The 19,085-nt window shown below is 48.8% G+C and overlaps 1 protein-coding gene across 3 annotated transcripts in view; it reads left to right on the plus strand.

Annotated features, from left to right (window-relative positions):
• The first annotated feature begins 327 nt into the window (after positions 1 to 327).
• The window catches only part of LOC137438573 (von Willebrand factor A domain-containing protein 7-like), a 111,007-nt gene continuing 92,249 nt past the window's right edge, over positions 328 to 19,085 (plus strand). For 2 of the 3 annotated variants that reach the window (XM_078767052.1, XM_078767055.1), the window contains exon 1: positions 1,903 to 2,680. In XM_078767052.1, the coding sequence (XP_078623178.1) occupies positions 2,410 to 2,680 (271 nt within the window). In that variant the 5' untranslated portion in view covers positions 1,903 to 2,409. Of the gene's footprint in view, positions 397 to 1,902; positions 2,681 to 19,085 lie in introns of those variants that run through there. The other variant, XM_078767053.1, reaches the window with a different exon arrangement.

A 19,085-nucleotide genomic window follows, 5' to 3' on the forward strand; every position in this document is an offset into this window, starting at 1 on the left:
CCACTTAATAGTGTAAGGAACTCACAGCAGATTCGGCGAAGTCAGCTAACTTGATCTGATGGACCAAAAACTCGTATCGGTGCACAATCCTCGGCAGTTGGCACTGAGCACACCGGATCTTAGGCCTTCTTATGGGCAGTGGTGATCACGATCGGCAGACTACGAAGCTGTGACGTAATATTCGCTCACTTCTGACACCGAGTTTCAATGAGTCGTCATGAACAAAGATCGGTGGGTCATTCAGCTTTAATGAAGCACGTTCGGCCAGCACCATTCTCAAGCATCGCCATTCCCGCCAGTGAGGCTCCGCGCATGCGCACCGGCCTCATGGACTGTACAACATTTGAACACTGCACTGTCATAACAGGAGGATTCGCCCACACCTTAACCACTGAGGTACGATTCTATTTATCCCAAGAAACTATATGTTTCTCTTGATAAAGTCCTCCCTCCCCCACCTCGAATCCTTCCCCCACCTTAAACCCCCCGCCTCACCTCGAACCCTCCCTCACATTGAACCCTCTCCCACCTCAAAACCTCTCACACCGAGATCTCTCCCACCTCAAACCTGCTCCCCCACCTCTCCCACCTCCTCACCTCGAACCCTCCCTCACATTGAACCCTCTCCCACCTCGAATCCTCTCACACCGAGATCCCTCCCACCTCAAACCTGCTCCCCACCTCTCCCACCTCCTCACCTCGAACCCTCCCTCACATTGAACCCTCTCCCACCTCGAAACCTCTCACACCGAGATCTCTCCCACCTCAAACCTGCTTCCCCACCTCTCCCACCTCCTCACCTCGAACCCTCCCTCACATTGAACCCTCTCCCACCTCGAAGCCTCTCACACCGAGATCTCTCCCACCTCTAACCCTCCCCCACCTCAAACCTGCTTCCCCACCTCGAATCATTCCCCACCTCGAACACCTCCTCACCTCGAATCCTCTCACACCGACTCACCGAGATCTCTCCCACCTCAAATCCTCTCCCGCCTCAAACCTGCTCCCCCACCTCGAACCCTGCCCCACCTTGAATCATACTTCATCTCGAATCCCTCCTCCCCACCTCGAATCTCCTCCTCCCCACATCGAATCCCCCCCTCCCCACATCGAATCCTCCCCCACCTCTAACCCTCTCCCACCTCTAACCCTCTCCCACCTCTAACCTCTCCCACCTCAAAACCCACCTCTAACCCCACCTCAAACTCTCTCCCACTTCGAATCCTCCCTCACCTCGAATCCTCCCTCACCTCAAATCCTCCCTCACCTCAAGCCCTCCCTCACCTCAAAGCCTCCCTCACCTCACACTCTTCCTCACCTCAAAGCCTCCTTCGCCTCGAACTCTCTCCAACCTCTAATCCTCCCTCACCTCGAACTCTCTCCCACTTCGAACCCTCCCCCACCTCTAACCCTCCCCACCTCGAACCTCCCTCACCTCGAACCCTCCCTCACCTCAAATCCTTCCTCACCTCGAATCCTTCCTCACCTCGAATCCTTCCTCACCTCGAATCCTCCCTCACCTCGAATCCTTCCTCACCTCGAACCCTTCCTCACCTCGAAGCCTCCCTCACCTCTAAGCCTCCCTCACCTCTAATCCTCCCTCACCTCGAAGCCTGCCTCACCTCACACTCTCCCTCACCTCGAATCCTCCCTCACCTCACACTCTGCCTCACCTCACACTCTCCCTCACTTCAAAACCTCCCTCACCTCAAGCCCTCCCTCACCTGAAGTCCTCCATCACCTCGAACTCGCTCCCACCTCGAAACCTCTCTCCCACCTCGAACCCTCCATCACCTCGAACCCTCCCTCACCTCGAACTCTCTCCCACTTCGAAACCTCCACCACCTCGAAACCTCCCTCACCTCAAGTCCTCCCTCACCTCAAGTCCTCCCTCACCTCAAGCCTCCCTCACCTCAAGCCTCCCTCACCTCAAGTCCTCCCTCACCTCAAGTCGTCCATCACCTCGAACCCTCCATCACCTCGAACCCTCCATCACCTCGAAACCTCCCTCACCTCAAGTCGTCCATCACCTCGAACCCTCCATCACCTCGAAACCTCCCTCACCTCAAGTCCTCCATCACCTCGAATCCCCCCCGATTGTTGCGCGGAAGTTGCGCAGGTTCAACTATTGGATAACGGATTATCGAACAGTTATAAAAAACAAATGGAATATTCTCGTCCCTCCCTCCAGGGAAGTGAAGCTGGAGATTTAATCGAAGTCATATGTTTGGGTTTGGCAGGAAAGAAAAGAGGAAGTGACATATGATGTTTGTGCGGAAAAGGGAACAGGGTTTGGGTGGTGGATGAACCTTCCGCCCAATAAATTGGCGAGCAGGTCCGTGAGGAAGTGCACTTTTCAACTTGTCTGTGTTCGTCCTCGTGGAGTACACCTGGTGTGCAGGTGCAGAGATGGTTCTCCATCCACAGATTGTATTTCTGCTGCTCGGACTCACGTCCCTTCTGGTCCCCCCATGCGCTCCTTTCTACCCGAACCGCGAGTCCCTCGGTGCAATTGAAGCCCAATTCACGGATGAAGAAATTACCGAGCAGGGCGTTCTTCGAGCAGTGGCAATGTTTATGGAAAGACATCCTCTACCCAATCATGGACCCTTCGCTCCAGGACAACTGGAAAACCTCTCTCCACTAACACCGACGTCCCTCTTCCAAGCTTACTACGGGGGTGAGTTCGAAAATAGAGATTCTGACTTCATTTTAACTTTGAGTTTGGTTTCCTTTTTGGGGTGTAGCTGGTGGGATGAGGGGTGGGGAGGGGGGGGGGGGGGGTGGAGCGGCTACACCTGTTGTGTGACAAGTTCAAGATAAAACTCACACGTGATTTTCCGAGTTGCAAATGTGCCACCGAAAGATGACGTCATTTGTTTCCCACCAAAACCCTGTGAAGCAGAAATTAATTAGAGAGGATTTTATTTTGAATTGCAGTTCATGAAGCCAACTTCCAATATCTACAAATGCAATGGTAGAATAATTGATTTGTTCATAGAAGGATGGAAGTGTGTGTGTGTATGTGTGTGTGTGTGTGTGTGTGTGTGTGTGTGTGTGTGTGTGTGTGTGTGTGTGTGTGTGTGTGTGTGTGTGTGTGTGTGTGTGTGTGTGTGTGTGATTGTGTATGTGCATGTATATGTGTGTGTGTGTGTGTGTGTGTGTGTGTGTGTGTGTGTGTGTGTGTGTGTGTGTGTGTGTGTGTGTCTCTGTGAATAAGAGAGACAGAATGAGGAACAGAAATGAAAAAACGAGGTGTGTGTGTGTGTGTGTGTGTATCATTGTGTATGATTGTGTATGTGGATGTATATATGTGCGTGTGTGTGTGTGTGTATATGTATGTGGATGTATATATGTACGTGTGTGTGTGTGTGTGTGTGTGTGTGTGTGTGTGTGTGTGTGTGTGTGTGTGTGTGTGTGTGTGTGTGTGTGTGTGTGTGTGTCTCTGTGAATAAGAGAGACAGAATGAGGAACAGAAATGAAAAAACGAGGTGTGTGTGTGTGTGTGTGTGTGTGTCTGTGTCTGTGTGTGTGTGTGTCTGTGTGTGTGTCTGTGTGTGTGTCTGTGATGAATGAATGATCGTTTTAAGGCCATTTTCTCCGCTAGAGCGGGGGTTAGCCTTGCGGGCCCCATGACAATCATGCTTCCTTTTTTGAGGCAATGTTTTTATGGCCGGATGCCCTTCCTGACGCCAACCCTTAGTCGCCTCTTCTAGTGTGTGTTAGTGTTAGTTAAATATAACATGTCATGTATAATACATATGTGTGTACGGTGTATATATATACAGTACATGTTTCGTATATGTGTGTACATAATACACTGCACATGTCAAGTATACATGTGTGCATAATACAAAGTGCACGTCATGTATATGTGTACATAATATACAGTACATGTCAAGTATATGTGTGATTGTGTGCACATAATATACAGTACATGTCAAGTATATCTGTGTACATGATATACAGTACCAGTACACGTCAAGTATATGTGTACATAATATACAGTACATGCCAAGTATATATGTGATTGTGTGTACATAATATACAGTACATGTCAAGTGTATGTGTGATTGTGTGTACATAATATACAGTACCAGTACACGTCAAGTATATGTGTACATAATATACAGTACATGTCAAGTATATATGTGATTGTGTGTACCGTAAAGTGGGGTGACTTTGAACACTGCTGGGTGACTTTGAACACTTGTTACAAGGTTAATTCAGATGATTTTTACGGCGTAGCCCATAGGGCAAAGCCGTCTCGAACAGTGTTTGTCCGTCTGTATGAATGTATGTATGTCCCCTCAAACGTATACCAATCAGAGCTGAGGATCTGGTCACATGACAGGGTGATGTGATTACGTATGATGTCATTACGGCGGTATGGCGGCTGACTCCGCACACGGCCATTTTGATTCCAATTCCGTTCAGGCTGAACATATCGTCGAATCTCTCACATATCACAATCGCCATGCTCTACCTTTACTTTTCTCATTCAGTGTGAAACACAAATCGATTGTTACAATGACCACCAGATATCGAAGGCATAGGCGTTACGGCTCTTCCAACAACATGGTACATATAGGCCTTAGGCTTCATGCCTCACCTTCCGGCCACTTCGGACAAATTAAGCCCAGGTTTCTTAATATAGTAGTATCGTTTGAGTAGTATTGTTTTCGTAATAATAATAATAATGTTACATTTGTGGGGGGTAGGGAAAAAGATCCCATAGGAAAGGTATAATTGAAGCATGGACCGTGGACGCCTAGGAGAAATCTCGATGTACTTAAGTAGGGAAACTATAGCTTAAGATTGTTTATCTGTCTTCACACGAGGGGTGAAGCAGTGCTAATTAGTGTAGGGATTAAGGCTAATTTCCCCCAGTACGTAATCGCCCCTCTGTAATTTTCCCTTTACGTTTTGCTGACAAGGCCGGCCAAGAAAACCCCCATTAAACAACAACCGCTGACAGAACCCAAGCACAGAGCCGATCGGACTAAGCCCCTCCCAAAAGACCTAATAAGGAAACAGGCCACGTCCCTGAGAGACATGATTAGCCCATAGTTTGTGGGTGGGGCGAACTGGGAGGTATGTTCGGGGATTGGCTCTCAAGCGGACGAAGAAGAGCGCGTCTGTCTCTCTCTCTGCTGGTTTTTGCACGATGAAGAAGGGCGCCATTTTGTGCTGATCGGGAACATTCATGTGCTGACCAGTTCGGTGCGTTCTTGTAGAGCAAGGAGCTCTTGGTGGCGTTGGTGGAAATCAAGGGAGGTTTCGGCGAATGCTGGGCTCGTGGTGGGCTGGGGTCCGCGTTCTGCTTCCCCGGACGGCAGAAGGACACGAAAGAGGGCCGTCTTGGCGACTTTCCTCATGACCCTTGGCGCTTTTGGCACCATCTTGTGTGCTCATCGAGCGGGAGGTTCTGAGCCTCGTCATCACCACTCTCCTCAAAAATGGCCACTTGAGACCATAACTAAGTGCACTATAAAAAGGGATTTTATTTTATCATTCCCCTTGTCTGTTTTTGAGTCTGAATGTGGAGGTAACTCAGTTTACCGGGGATTATTTTACCTCAGCATTCATTTTATTATTTGGGTTATTTTCATTAAATTCATATTTGTTGAATTTACTGTCGTGTTTGCGTGTTTTGTGGTTTTGGAATAAACCCGTGTGTTCCGTTCAGGTAAACGCTTCACATTGCTTCATCCCGTGCGCGAAAAAAATACCGCCATTTTTGGGCTGCTGCCTCGGGAGTAAAACTATTCGGCTATCTGTCACCGGTGATCTTAATCACCGGCGACGCGACAATAATATAGTAAATATGACCATAACATTTTAATCCCAATGTCGTGAATGCAAAGTTAATGGATTGAAGCGGTGTATGGTTCATGAATCAATGATAAGCGGTGTATGGTTCTAATAACCGTGGAAGTAAGGAATTAGCTTCGGTTTTTTAATAGTAATATAATTTTCAAAATAATGATAACGTAACGTTAATACCCCACTGGACCCGTGCCCGTGGATTATGTCCCAATGGGGTAACCCCCACACTACCATTTAAATTACATCTTGGGGAATATACATTCCATATTATATCACCTCCTTTATTTTATAGATCTGCATTTAATACAGGTATATCTTTTGAGAGAAGCTAAATGCAGTCAATACACCTTCAACATCGGGTTCAAGGTGTGATTTACATTACACAGCATGAGAAGCAGTTATCGCGATAATAAATCTCCATTATTGTTATCACGATAGTAAATCTAAAGCACGATTATCGTCCCATCGCAATTATCGCCGAGCTACTATAGTGTGTGTGCGTGTGTGTGTGTGTATATATATTGTTACAGACGTGGCTTAGATGTTATTTACCGAGCGGTTTGGTATGACCACGTCTGCACAAGTTACCCGATTATACCCGAACGTTGACTAATCGCGCTACGCTGGGTCAATGAAGGAAAAGACACACGGCTGGGATTAAAATGACACGACACCATGGATACGGTTCTCAAGACCTCCGGAGGAGATTATATTCGTTCGGAAGGTCAGATTACAGGGACGAGAGGTACAGCATAGAAAGACAAGCACTTAGACACAATCTTATATTAACCCCAACAGACGACAGATAAACGGGACAAAAGGCTGACTCACACGGGGATTGATGGCTAGGAAAGGCAGGATCGATGGCTCCAGGTGCACCTGGGCTCAGGGACAGAATCGACTCGGTCCGGTCCAGAGATGCGGGAGGTCTCACAGCGCTCGAGGTGGCGTCTTGTCGTCTCAAGCTGGGGGCGCATCTGACGTCACGTCCGGTGATTCGCTTCGTATATCCGGCGGGGAGTGACACGCCCTCGGCTCGTTAGCTCCGCCCCAGATGGAATCGGCACGTCGCTTCTCATTGGGTGCGTGCGGGGGGGTTACCGGCTCCGCCCTTGACGAGGAGCTGACAAGGAGCCCCTTCGTGGTAACCCCGTGGAGCGCATGGTCCGGAGCGCATTGTCAATGGCGGCTAACCGAGCCGGTGTGATGACGCACACTCCCCCCGCGCAGCGTCGTTGTTGTGGTCATTGTTGTTGTAGTTGTAGTTGTAGTTGTTGTTGTTGTTTGGGGAAGAAGATGGAAGGAGGTATGGGAAAGGTCCTAAACTCACTACTGGTGCCATATAATCACATTCTGGTGCAACGAAGAGTCATAATTAATGGAAACGAGTCCTTAACTGACATAGACTAAGAATAACTAGCAAGATGTCCGAAAGTTGTCTACGTGAGATGCGGTGGACCTGGGCACGACATTTAATGGGGGAAAAAGGGGAAGGTCGGCTCTACTGATTGTTGTTTACAGACAATGGGACTAGGGAATGGGGGATTGGGGATAGTTGGGGAGTATTGGGGAAATAGGGGAATATTTACAAGCGGATATGGAGGCCAAATTCCATATTCGCAACATTGCACCCTTCTCTACCCTCGGGGCGTTCCGACCCGATAAATTTTTACCTACTTTAGTGTGGCACGCAATGTAGTTCCCTCTACTATTAACTCTACCCTGAGTGCGACAGTTTTACAGATATTCACAAATGAGTAAATATGTCCCCCTGCGACGTTGCACCCTTCTCCTCACAGAAACACACCCACAGGATAACCGAATCCGGAAAGAATCCTCAAACTAAACATACAGCCGGTAGGGAGCATTATTTACACAAGACTACGCTGATATTTACACTACGATCCAGGACCTGTTTTTGGAGGAACACATGCAGATGTTATGCATAGAGAGAGAGCACGCATGCCAGCATCGATACACCAACCCACGAGTGCTCTGTGGCCTACGGCCTTTAATAATGTGCAGAGCACCCCTTCCAAGCATCAAGCACCACCCCATCACACAGTGAGCACCATCCGGTGCACCAATAAAGTGTCTATAAATCACCGGTGGTGTCGCAGCCGGCTGGTGTTCTGCCGCTGGTCTTGCCTTCGTGTGGTGCACTTGGCCTTCTTGCCTCTTTCAAAAAATAAAGAAAGGCGCCAACCGCGTCCATTTCTATATTGTGGCCTTCAGTGGTGTCAACTAAAAGTGGTTCACCTGCATGGCATAGGTGCCACGTTGACCCATAGGTCCATCCACGGGTGGTGCTTGGCCGCAAAAGAGCTGCGGTCCATTGTGGGTGGCCACAAACATTGCGGTCCATATGGTGTATCGATCCAAGCAGCAAACAGCGAAAGTGCAGGCCCACAACTGCGAAGCCAGCACCTCTCTCTCCTCTCTCTCTACCCCAAAGCCAGATCCTCGGAGGTGGGAGACAAAAGAAGCAGACAAGTGAGTAAGGTGGTAAGGGCGCAAAAGTGCACGCAATGCAAGGTAATGCACACTGGGGGCACATGGGAACCAGGTGAGACAGGTACGTCCTACCGTACGCCCCCCCCCCCACCAGGTAACCTACATGGCCCCTCCCTTACCCCTTACTGTATCCACACAACACAACACTACCCATAAACATCTACTTTACAAATCAACAAACATCCCTACTGTCTTCCCCGTTCCTCCCATATACCAAATTCGTCTTCTCTCCCTCCTAACCAATCAAATTTGCCATTTTCAACTCAACATCATAATTTGCCATCTCCAACTCAACATCATAATTTGCCATTTCCAACTCAACATCATAATTTGCCATTTCCAACTCAACATCATAATTTGCCATTACCAATTCATCATCAGTCCCTCCTAGGGAGGGAGAGATGGAATCACCCCAATGTCTCATCCACGTCGTGATGCGTCTCACAATCCACACAGCAATTTCATTTCCTGCAACAAAACAAAGAAAACACAGGTGTGGAGTCATCATCATCACCACAGGTAAGTGGCTGCGTATGGTGCGACAGGTTCATCAATCCTAACTATCTCCTAAATGACTTTAACAACTTTACACTACCCGGGGTCTTTCTCCGGCCAAACCATTGGCCCTCTTACACTATGGGTTCTAAAAACCAATTCCCATTGGCCAAACTGTGGTGCTTTTCAATTTGGGGTCTCACTCCCCCGATTCATCTCCCGGTGCCCTCGCACAATTTCTGGGCTGTGGCGTGTACCTCTCCCAGTGGGTCTACCCACCTGCACACCTCCACCACTGCAGTTGCCTCCGAGCTTACCTGCTCCCCACCCTAACCTAACTACCTGGGGAAGGCCCTCTGGCACTCTCCCCACTCGGTGCCCTCTCTGGCACTGGGCTGCCCGATCCACACCCGGGATCCTCAGGCACCCACTCACAACTACCGGCTCCCAGAGCCCACCTGCGGCCTCACCTGGCCGACATCCTCACAGTGGTGGAGTGCCCAACCAACTACACACACTAACAGGCTACACGCCCAGCCATTTCCACAACACTAATGCACCCACCCACAACACCATTCTGCCACCGCACCACAAATGCCAATATCCAACCACAATTTACCTGTACCCTCTACCTAACACTTACACTACCCGCCCCGGGTACTCGTGAAAGGGGTCCACTCTTCCCCCATCCACACCTTCGCACCATGCACACCACTCCGTACCACTTACTCCAACTCTCTCCACACACCTGTACTTGCACACCTGTGCTCTCACACCTGGTGCCACCTGCACCCTTCTCTCCCCAAGCGCATTCGCGCTGATCCACAACACTCACTACTCACACACTACTCCACACACCTGTCCAGTTGCACACCTGTGCAATCACACCTGGTGCCACCTGCACCCTTCTCTCCCCAAGCGCATTCGCGCTGATCCACAACACTCACTACTCACACACTACTCCACACACCTGTCCAGTTGCACACCTGTGCAATCACACCTGTTCCATTCTCACACAGCATCATCTCAGCTAACTACTCCCTTCTGAAACTTGCGCTTCCCAGTCGTCCCTTTAAACTATTGCGCTCCCACGTCATTATCATCCACACTAATCTACCTGCGTCCCCACTACAGGTATCAGTCACTAGCTAACCTTAACGTCACCTAATGTCATCTTCTCGGGCCCTATCAATATAACCTAACCCACCCGGGCTAGTTTTCACTGCCATACACCCCATAATCTATTGCTCCTTTGCCCCCACTCTGTGAGGGATGGTGGATTTGCCATCCCACCACATCGGGGGTCTCTCACTATCAATTTTGTTCGTCCCGATTCCACAAGTCAAAATTTTTCTATTTACTGCCAATTCTATTCACTTTTCTAAATTTTGTATCAAATCACTACTATCACTATCACCATCACCCGTCTACTTATTAGGTTCTCTCGGTGCGCCAATTCACATCTACAGCCCGGCTTCGTACAGCCGAGCAATGAACGCGGGTTCTTTTGTGCCAGCGGCTGGATACGTCCCGCATTCGGGGCAGGGACGGAGGCTTACCCGGGCCGAGATCCCACGCACCATCTCGGCGTGGAGCCATCCAATGTCCCGATCTCGACCTACCGGACTGCCTCAACAAAAAGTGGTCGCCATGACGACCCTTTCTATCGGGCTGCCCGCTCCGCCTAGTGGAGCACGGACGCGGCCGTTCAAAGCGAGGCCCTTCACGCACCGAGGGCCCGATTCGGCTAAAAGTCGACCTAACCTCTAACCCGTGTAACGTCGATGCTTCACCTGCATGCTTACACCCCGCAGCCCGTTCCTTGCTCACACATCCAGCCGTGCCCATGCTCCTCGTACCTTTCCTTACACACCCAGGTACCCTCATTCCACTCACAGCCTTGGTCACACACCTGACCACCGAACACTTTGGCACACATTCGTTGGTCGCACACCTCACCAACACACCTCTTCGCACCCCCTCCTCAGTCACCTCCTCTGTGACAATCACAGGTGTGCTCTCATTCGCACACCCAACCACGTGCCTCACCACCAACTCCAGCGTACATTCCCACTCACGCTCTACCATTCCAGGTGTGCATCCTTCCATCCCAGGTGTACATCCTCGCTCACCTGTCACAACCAACTCACGCTCCGTGTCACTCGTACTACTCTCACCACCACTCTTGACAACGCACTCACCCTTACTCTTGACAGCGCACTCTTTCCTCATGCACCCGTCCGTTACACACCTTTCTCGCGCACACTCTCCCGTTACACCCTCTGTAACACTCACCACACCGCGCTTCCATGTGCCCCCTCGCACACGCGCTACGACCGACTCACTCTTGCCAGCACACTCACTCCTTGGCACGCACTTTTTCCTCACACACCCCAGAGTCGGACTTTCTCGCACACCTCCTCTTTCGCACACCAGACCTGTCGCACACTTCACCAGCGGCCTCTCACGAACACCCGGGTCCATCTCGACCCCCAAGCTTCTTAAATCACCTGGCGCATCATACGCACGACCATTTTGGTCACCACTTACACCGGGTCCTCTTTCTCTTCGCTTCTCCTCCATCACCTGCGAATCCCTCATCCGGTTAATGAGCACATCATCACGATTTGAACACAGGCTTTGGACCAATTCTTTTATCTCCTCTTTTATCTCTTTCTTATCCCCTCTCCGTCACTTCTTAATTTCGCTCACCCCTTCTTCCACTTCTTCTAATTTCTGCTTCACCTCTTTTATTCCCCGGTACGTCTCCTCAAGCTCGTCCTCCAAGGCTACCTTGACCGTTTCCATGTGCGTCCTCACCTGCCGGTCCTTCGTCTCCATTACCTCTATCACCTCGTCCAACCTCGTTGTCAGTCCCTCACGTACCATCTGACATTCCCTCTTTGTCGCTATTAAGTCGTTTTTTATGTCGTTTTGTGTCGCTTTTAAACCTCCTAATACCGCAGTGTTCCTTTGAACCTTCTCCACGAACTCCGTTTGTCCCACCGTCAGCTGCTCCACCTCCTGCGTCAGGTCCTCTATGCCCCCTTGTAACTTTACAGTCCCCTTTCTCACCTCCTTCTCCATGTGCTCCTTACAGTGCCTCACCTCCTCGCGCACTCCTCCGACCTCCTCACTCACTCCGCCTCTGATCTCCTCTCCCATCACTTGCATCTCCTGCCCAGATGCCACCCTCATCTGCTCCATTTCCTCCCTGTGAGCATCCAGTTTGGTTTCTACCCCCATTCTGACCTCCTCTATCTGCTGCTCCATTTGTTTAACTTCCCTTTCCGCTTGGTCCCTCATGTCCCTCAATTTGCCTTCCATACTGTTTTCTAACCCTATTAACCCATTTCTCACCCCCTCTATCTGATTCTCCTGGGCAGCCATTCTATTTTCTACCCCCATTAACCCATGTTTCACCCCTTCTATCCCATTGTCTAACCCCTCTAATTTCTTGTCTAATCCCTCACCGGTACCCCTCGCTTCGTCCCTCATTACCCCCATTTCGTTTCCCATTACCCCCATTTGGTTCCCCATTACCCCCAATTGCTCACTCTGAGCCTCCATCCGGTTCGCCATTACCCCCATTTGGCCCCCCAAGTCATTCCTCAGGTCTTCACCTGTCTGGACCATGAGCGCCTTTATTTGTTCCATAAATAGGCCCCAATCCATCGGCGGCGCTGCTACGGTCGCGGGCGCGGTGACCAGCGAGGCGCCATTTTGTGCGTTTGCTACCCTCGCTGCTTCGCTCTCCTCACGTCCCTCAATTTGGTCCTGGACCGACCCTGCCTCACTCTCCCCTACCGGACCCCAGCTGTCTTGGTCTGCCATAGCGCGACTTTCAAAATTCGGGTTTTTATTTTCGTAAAACAAATTCAAATTTCGCCGTTATAATTTCGTGCGGGAAACGCGCTCCGAATTGATTCTACTACAAATTTGGGCCTAATAAATTTAGTCCCGGGTTCGAATTCCACTCCTCGACACCAATTGTTACAGACGTGGCTTAGATGTTATTTACCGAGCGGTTTGGTATGATCACGTCTGCACAAGTTACCCGATTATACCCGAACGTTGACTAATCGCGCTACGCTAGGTCAATGAAGGAAAAGACACACGGCTGGGATTAAAATGACACGACACCATGGATACGGTTCTCAAGACCTCCGGAGGAGATTATATTCGTTCGGAAGGTCAGATTACAGGGACGAGAGGTACAGCATAGAAAGACAAGCACTTAGACACAATCTTATATTAACCCCAACAGACGACAGATAAACGGGACAAAAGGCTGACTCACACGGGGATTGATGGCTAGGAAAGGCAGGATCGATGGCTCCAGGTGCACCTGGGCTCAGGGACAGAATCGACTCGGTCCGGTCCAGAGATGCGGGAGGTCTCACAGCGCTCGAGGTGGCGTCTTGTCGTCTCAAGCTGGGGGCGCATCTGACGTCACGTCCGGTGAGTCGCTTCGTATATCCGGCGGGGAGTGACACGCCCTCGGCTCGTTAGCTCCGCCCCAGATGGAATCGGCACGTCGCTTCTCATTGGGTGCGTGCGGGGGGGTTACCGGCTCCGCCCTTGACGAGGAGCTGACAAGGAGCCCCTTCGTGGTAACCCCGTGGAGCGCATGGTCCGGAGCGCATTGTCAATGGCGGCTAACCGAGCCGGTGTGATGACGCACACTCCCCCCGCGCAGCGTCGTTGTTGTTGTCATTGTTGTTGTAGTTGTAGTTGTTGTTGTTGTTTGGGGAAGAAGATGGAAGGAGGTATGGGAAAGGTCCTAAACTCACTACTGGTGCCATATAATCACATTCTGGTGCAACGAAGAGTCATAATTAATGGAAACGAGTCCTTAACTGACATAGACTAAGAATAACTAGCAAGATGTCCGAAAGTTGTCTACGTGAGATGCGGTGGACCTGGGCACGACATTTAATGGGGGAAAAAGGGGAAGGTCGGCTCTACTGATTGTTGTTTACAGACAATGGGACTAGGGAATGGGGGATTGGGGATAGTTGGGGAGTATTGGGGAAATAGGGGAATATTTACAAGCGGATATGGAGGCCAAATTCCATATTTGCAACAATATATATATATATATATATATATATATATATATATATATATATATATATATATATATATATATATATAAAAAGCAAAAGCTATGGCACTTAGGTGGAATTTTTTTTGAAAGCCAATTATTAGACGTATTGGCCGATGTATATTCCAAGTTTCAGCCAGTTTCAATGTATAGCCCTTGAGATATGAGTGCCAACACATTTTGGGTGGACGGAAGGACGGACGGACAGACACCAATGTGAATTTTAGGGTTTTCTAAATAAAACTCAAGAATGCAGAAACGGAGAGCCTGGTGTTGGCTTAGCGGTTAGGGTGCTGGCTTGGGATCCTAGGATCCTGGGTTTGAATCCCGGTCGATCGCTGCATTAACGCCAGGGGGGGTTGACTCGGCCTGTCATCCCTCCGAGTATAGCAAATCGAGTACCAGCTTGCTGGGATGAATGATCCCAGTGTGTACCCCGACTAAGGGTTGGCGTCAGGAAGGGCATCTGGCCATAAAAACATTGCCTCAAAAAGCGAACGATGATGTCATGGAGCCCGCAAGGCTAACCCCTGCTCTAGTGGGGAAAATGGCCTTAAAACGATCATTCATTCATATTCAATGCAGAAATGGACATTGCTGAAATTTGTAACATATTACCTCGAAGTACAAAGTATTTACTTTTGAAATTTGCAGCCAATTACGTCCAGTAGAAGCCAAGAAATGAATTTTCAGTCCCCATGTTAAAGTTGCATACAGAGAAATTATCCCACATAAAGGGGGAGGGGCGCTTTATGCCTCCCATGATTAGGACTTGAGTAAACAATGAACATAGTATATGGGATTATATAGCTTGGGATTTTTTTTTGGTATACAAGATCGAGGCTTGTGAAAGAGCTAACATTCATCATACAAAAAGTCAAACCGACACACAAAACACAAAATAAGGGGAGCGGTAGACAAGATGAGGAGAGAGGGGGAAGGATGGACACAAGCACAACATTTGATAGCAGGGACATCGGGAGAACTGTGGGAGGGAGAGGGCTTGGGGGGAGGTGGGAGAGGTATAAAACATATGGACACTGCAAGGACTTCCAGGAAAGAAGTTGGAATTTCGAAAAAGTGTATCTGGGGTGAATTAGCGGGGGTAGAAAAGATCAAGGTTTTGGATGGGGGAAGATAAGAGATGGTGGTGAACAGCTATTTTAAAGACCTGGAGGGGGGAGTGGGATTGAAGGGAGTGGGGGAGTTTGTTCCAGAGGTGGGAGAAAAGGGGAATGAAAGAGTGAAGGTGAGCAGAGTGTCTTGATTTTGGCAGTTTAACCATAAGAGGGTTGCTGGCAGATCTTGTGCGACCTGTAGGAATATTTGGGGGGCAGAGCACAGAGAGAGCTGGGGGAGCAAGGCCGGAGAGGAGTTGGTAGAAGACAGAAGGACCACCAACCTGCCTGCGGTGAGTGAGTGAAAGGCCCTCGGAGTCAGCTTCATCGCAGGAGATTCCAATGATTCTGAAAGCTTTGGTTTCAACAGCGTGAAGCCGAGCTAGCCTGTGAGGCAGGAGCACCGGCCCAGAGGGGGGAACAGTATTCCATTGAGCTGCGGATGAAAGCCTTGTATGTGGTGAGGAGCTCAGGTGTGCCAAGGAAGGACTTCGCACGACGGAGGATGCCCAGTCGGGGACTGGCTTTGGAGGCTAGCTTGGAAATGTGGTTTTTCCAGGAAAGATCATGGCAGATAGTGAGACCCAAAAGCTTTAGTGACAGAACTTCTTGGAGAGGATTGTTGAGAAAGTGGATGGGAGGGTTTTCCAGTCGGTCTTTTCGGAGAGATATGGTAAGAGTGTGAGATTTGTCAGGATTGAAAGACCAACAACATAAACATTTACTTGAATGGGAATGCTAGAACAGGTCACCTTGTAAGGGGCTAGCTGGTCTATACTAGAGTGAGGGGATAAGCATCCTCTACCCCCTCAGTATATGTCCTGCTGTCCACATAATCTTTCTTCCTCTCTTTCTTTTTCCCCTCTCGTGTATTTTTTCCCACCCCTCTTTCTTCTCCCCTGCTTTGAGTCTCATTTACTTCCCAGCCATGGAGCAAAGGGTGGGAGATTCACTGCACTTCCTGGCAGAGGAGAAGCTTTGTCTTCCCACACCCTGTGGTGATAGGAATTAATGTGTCGAATGCAGGCTTGAGGATCTGGAAGCTGTTATGCCCCCATTCCACTTATGCCGATTGGCCCCGATTAGCCCCGATCTCCAGGTCGGGAGCGATCGGGACACTTTGGGAAAAAACTGGTCATCTACGCTGTATCTACGTCCTAAGTACGCTCCGATTACGATCACTACGCTGTAACCACGCTCATCGTGGGTAGATCGGGTCCCTGAAGACCCGATCGAAGCCGTTTAGAGCCGCTGTGTTCCCGCTCGCGTACGCTGTAACCACGCTGCATTCGCGATTGCCGCCGCTCTGACACGATGCATTCCCGATCGCCGCCGATCTAAAACTGATCCAACGCCGATGCTGCCGATCTATTGCCGTTTCAACTACGTCATTCCCGACCAACCCGATCTAACTACGCTCTATTCCCGTCTTTAAGCCGACTAAAAAGCAGACTTCAGGTCCCGATCCGTATAAATAGGGCCCGATTTGCTTGCCGATCATCAGTATCGTCGAAGACAGCCATGGATCAACATCAGAGAAATGGCCGTCTGCAGCTCGCTCTACTTCTCCAACAATATGCAATTAATGAAAGAAGAGCTGCTCAAGTGAGAAGAAGAATGAGAAGAAGAAGAAGAGCTCCTCAGTTCTGGGTCCGGCAAATGGTTGACAGAAGGGTTGAGGGGATGAAAATGCATTGCAAAATGAAAGGTCTTCAAAATAAAAGCTAAAAATTTGACAAGTTTTTGCTGGGTCGAGGGGATCAAAGTTTGCATTCACTTAATTAAAAGGTCATAAAATTAAAAGCGGTAAAATTGATCATTAATAATATTTGTTTAACTTGTACCGCTTTTAATTTTAGACCATGGGGTTATTGGGCAATGCAATTTGGCTCATGCAGTTATCAATTCCACTTAACAACGTTGACAAAAAGTGTCGTGTCGAAATACTTGATCGGGTGAGGCCGATGCAATCCGGACCGATTTATATACAGCGGCTTTGATCGGCATTGGAGCGGGACGGATAGGTAACGATCGTCGTCGAAACGGCACAAGATAATCCTCCCGCTGCAACGACGCTGTAATCACGATCAAGCCGTTCTAACTACGATCATTCCGATGGACTACGTTGCATTCACGCTGTCGTCACGATCAAGCCGTTCTAACTACGATCAAGCCGTTCTAACTACGATCAAGCCGTTCTAACTACGATCATTCCGATGGACTACGTTGCATTCACGCTGTAATCACGATCAGTCCCGCTATTTCAGATCGGGATGGAAATTTTAAACATGTTTAAAAAATCGCCGCGATCTATTTTTTTGTCCCGATCGACAAAGATCGAAGACGTTCCGTTTACGATCATGCCGATTGATCCCATTCCAAATAGGATCGTTCCCGTTGTGCAGATCGGGGTCGATCGGCATAAGTGGAATGGGGGTATTAGCTGAATTTCTGCATGCAGGTACTACCCGAGTGATGGTCTAGTACTACCTGTAGAATGGTGGGAAGCATGGTTCTTCTCATATGACCAGGCAGCCCTTTTCTTAGAGATAGCACTGTCTTCTCTGTGACTATAACACCCCTAGAAAAGGTGGGGTAAACAAAGCCCATTCACTCTCACCTGACCGGCATTTTGCAGCCAGTGAGACTCCAAAAAAAAACAACAAAAAAAAAAACAAACAGTTGCAGCAATATACAATGCAATAAAAAAGGAATCCTATGGTGACACTTTCCAGCTGCAATGTGAAAACTCTGAAGGACCATGCTGACTCAGACTCTTTTGAAGGATAGCGCTAGTTTCAAGGGAACTTGCACATTGCAAGCCCGATGCAGCATCATTGTCTGAAATGTGCTTTGTGAAATACATGGATGTAGATACATCTTCTACTCAGGGAAAGAACGAAGAATGCAGTGCCGAAATCCGATGTTAGTTTGGTGGTCATGACACTGACTAACCTTGGGGTATGATCGCTTTGTCACTGATCAGCATTTATGCTCCAACAAAAACAAAACCTGATGAGGATAAATAATTTACATCCACAGATAACTGTCAAACACAATCGCCAACATCCCATCTGTAGACAAAGTTATAGTCTTCGTTGACTTTACTCAAAGAGTTGGTACTGATTATGAAATCTGTAACTGTGTTCTTGGGAAATTTGGAAAAAGCAACATGTATCCAAATAAAGACGACTGCCTCTCCTCGGGCGATGCCTCTATCTCCTGAACGTATAGCTGCGGTTGTTGTTGCATGAATAGAGGCTTATATCCCCTTGTCTTTCAATTATATCTCTCCTGCCAATTATTGGTTCAATAATTCCTATTCTGTGGCCATTCGTGCAAGGGATGCTTGCGGCATATCGGACATGGAAAAATTATTCTTCCTCCGAATCACATTCAGCGTTCATATCTGCCAAAAATCATTGCAAACATGTTATACGTGAGGCGAAGCATTCCTTTATCCAAAATAATTGTGACAACCTCCATCTTCTTCCACTAATAGATCTTTCTGGTCCTTAGCTAAAAGTTTCTCCAACAACTTCTGTCGCTCTACCTTTCCTTCGCTTTTCTGTTCCGGTGATACTATCGCTGTTTCTCCGTCTGATAAAGCAAATCATTTTGGTGCTCTTTTCTCCTCTAATTCCACTGGATGACTCTAGCATTCCATCTCCTGATGAAGCACCCATTACCAATCCTACACCCCTCCCAATAATCTCTTTCCATGCAGTCAAAAAAGTACTCCTCTCTCTGGACACAAGCAAGACGTACTGACAAGATGCCATTCGTTCTCGTTTCTTGAAGGAGTGTGCTTCCGAACTTGTACCCGTGCTTGCTCGTCTGTTTCGTTTTTGTTTACAAACCCAAACTTTTCCTCTTTCCTGGAAACACGCCTTAGTACAGCGTATTCTAAAGAAGGTGATCGTTCAAACCCTTCCAACTTCCGTCCTATCGCTCTAGCTTCTACTATTTCCAAAGTATTTGAATATCTTCTCAATTCCCATTTCCTCAAACATCTTGAATCA

Source organism: Myxine glutinosa, chromosome 13 (assembly GCF_964187855.1).
Source record: "Myxine glutinosa chromosome 13, kmMyxGlut1.1, whole genome shotgun sequence".
Taxonomy (NCBI): Eukaryota; Metazoa; Chordata; class Myxini; order Myxiniformes; family Myxinidae; genus Myxine; species Myxine glutinosa.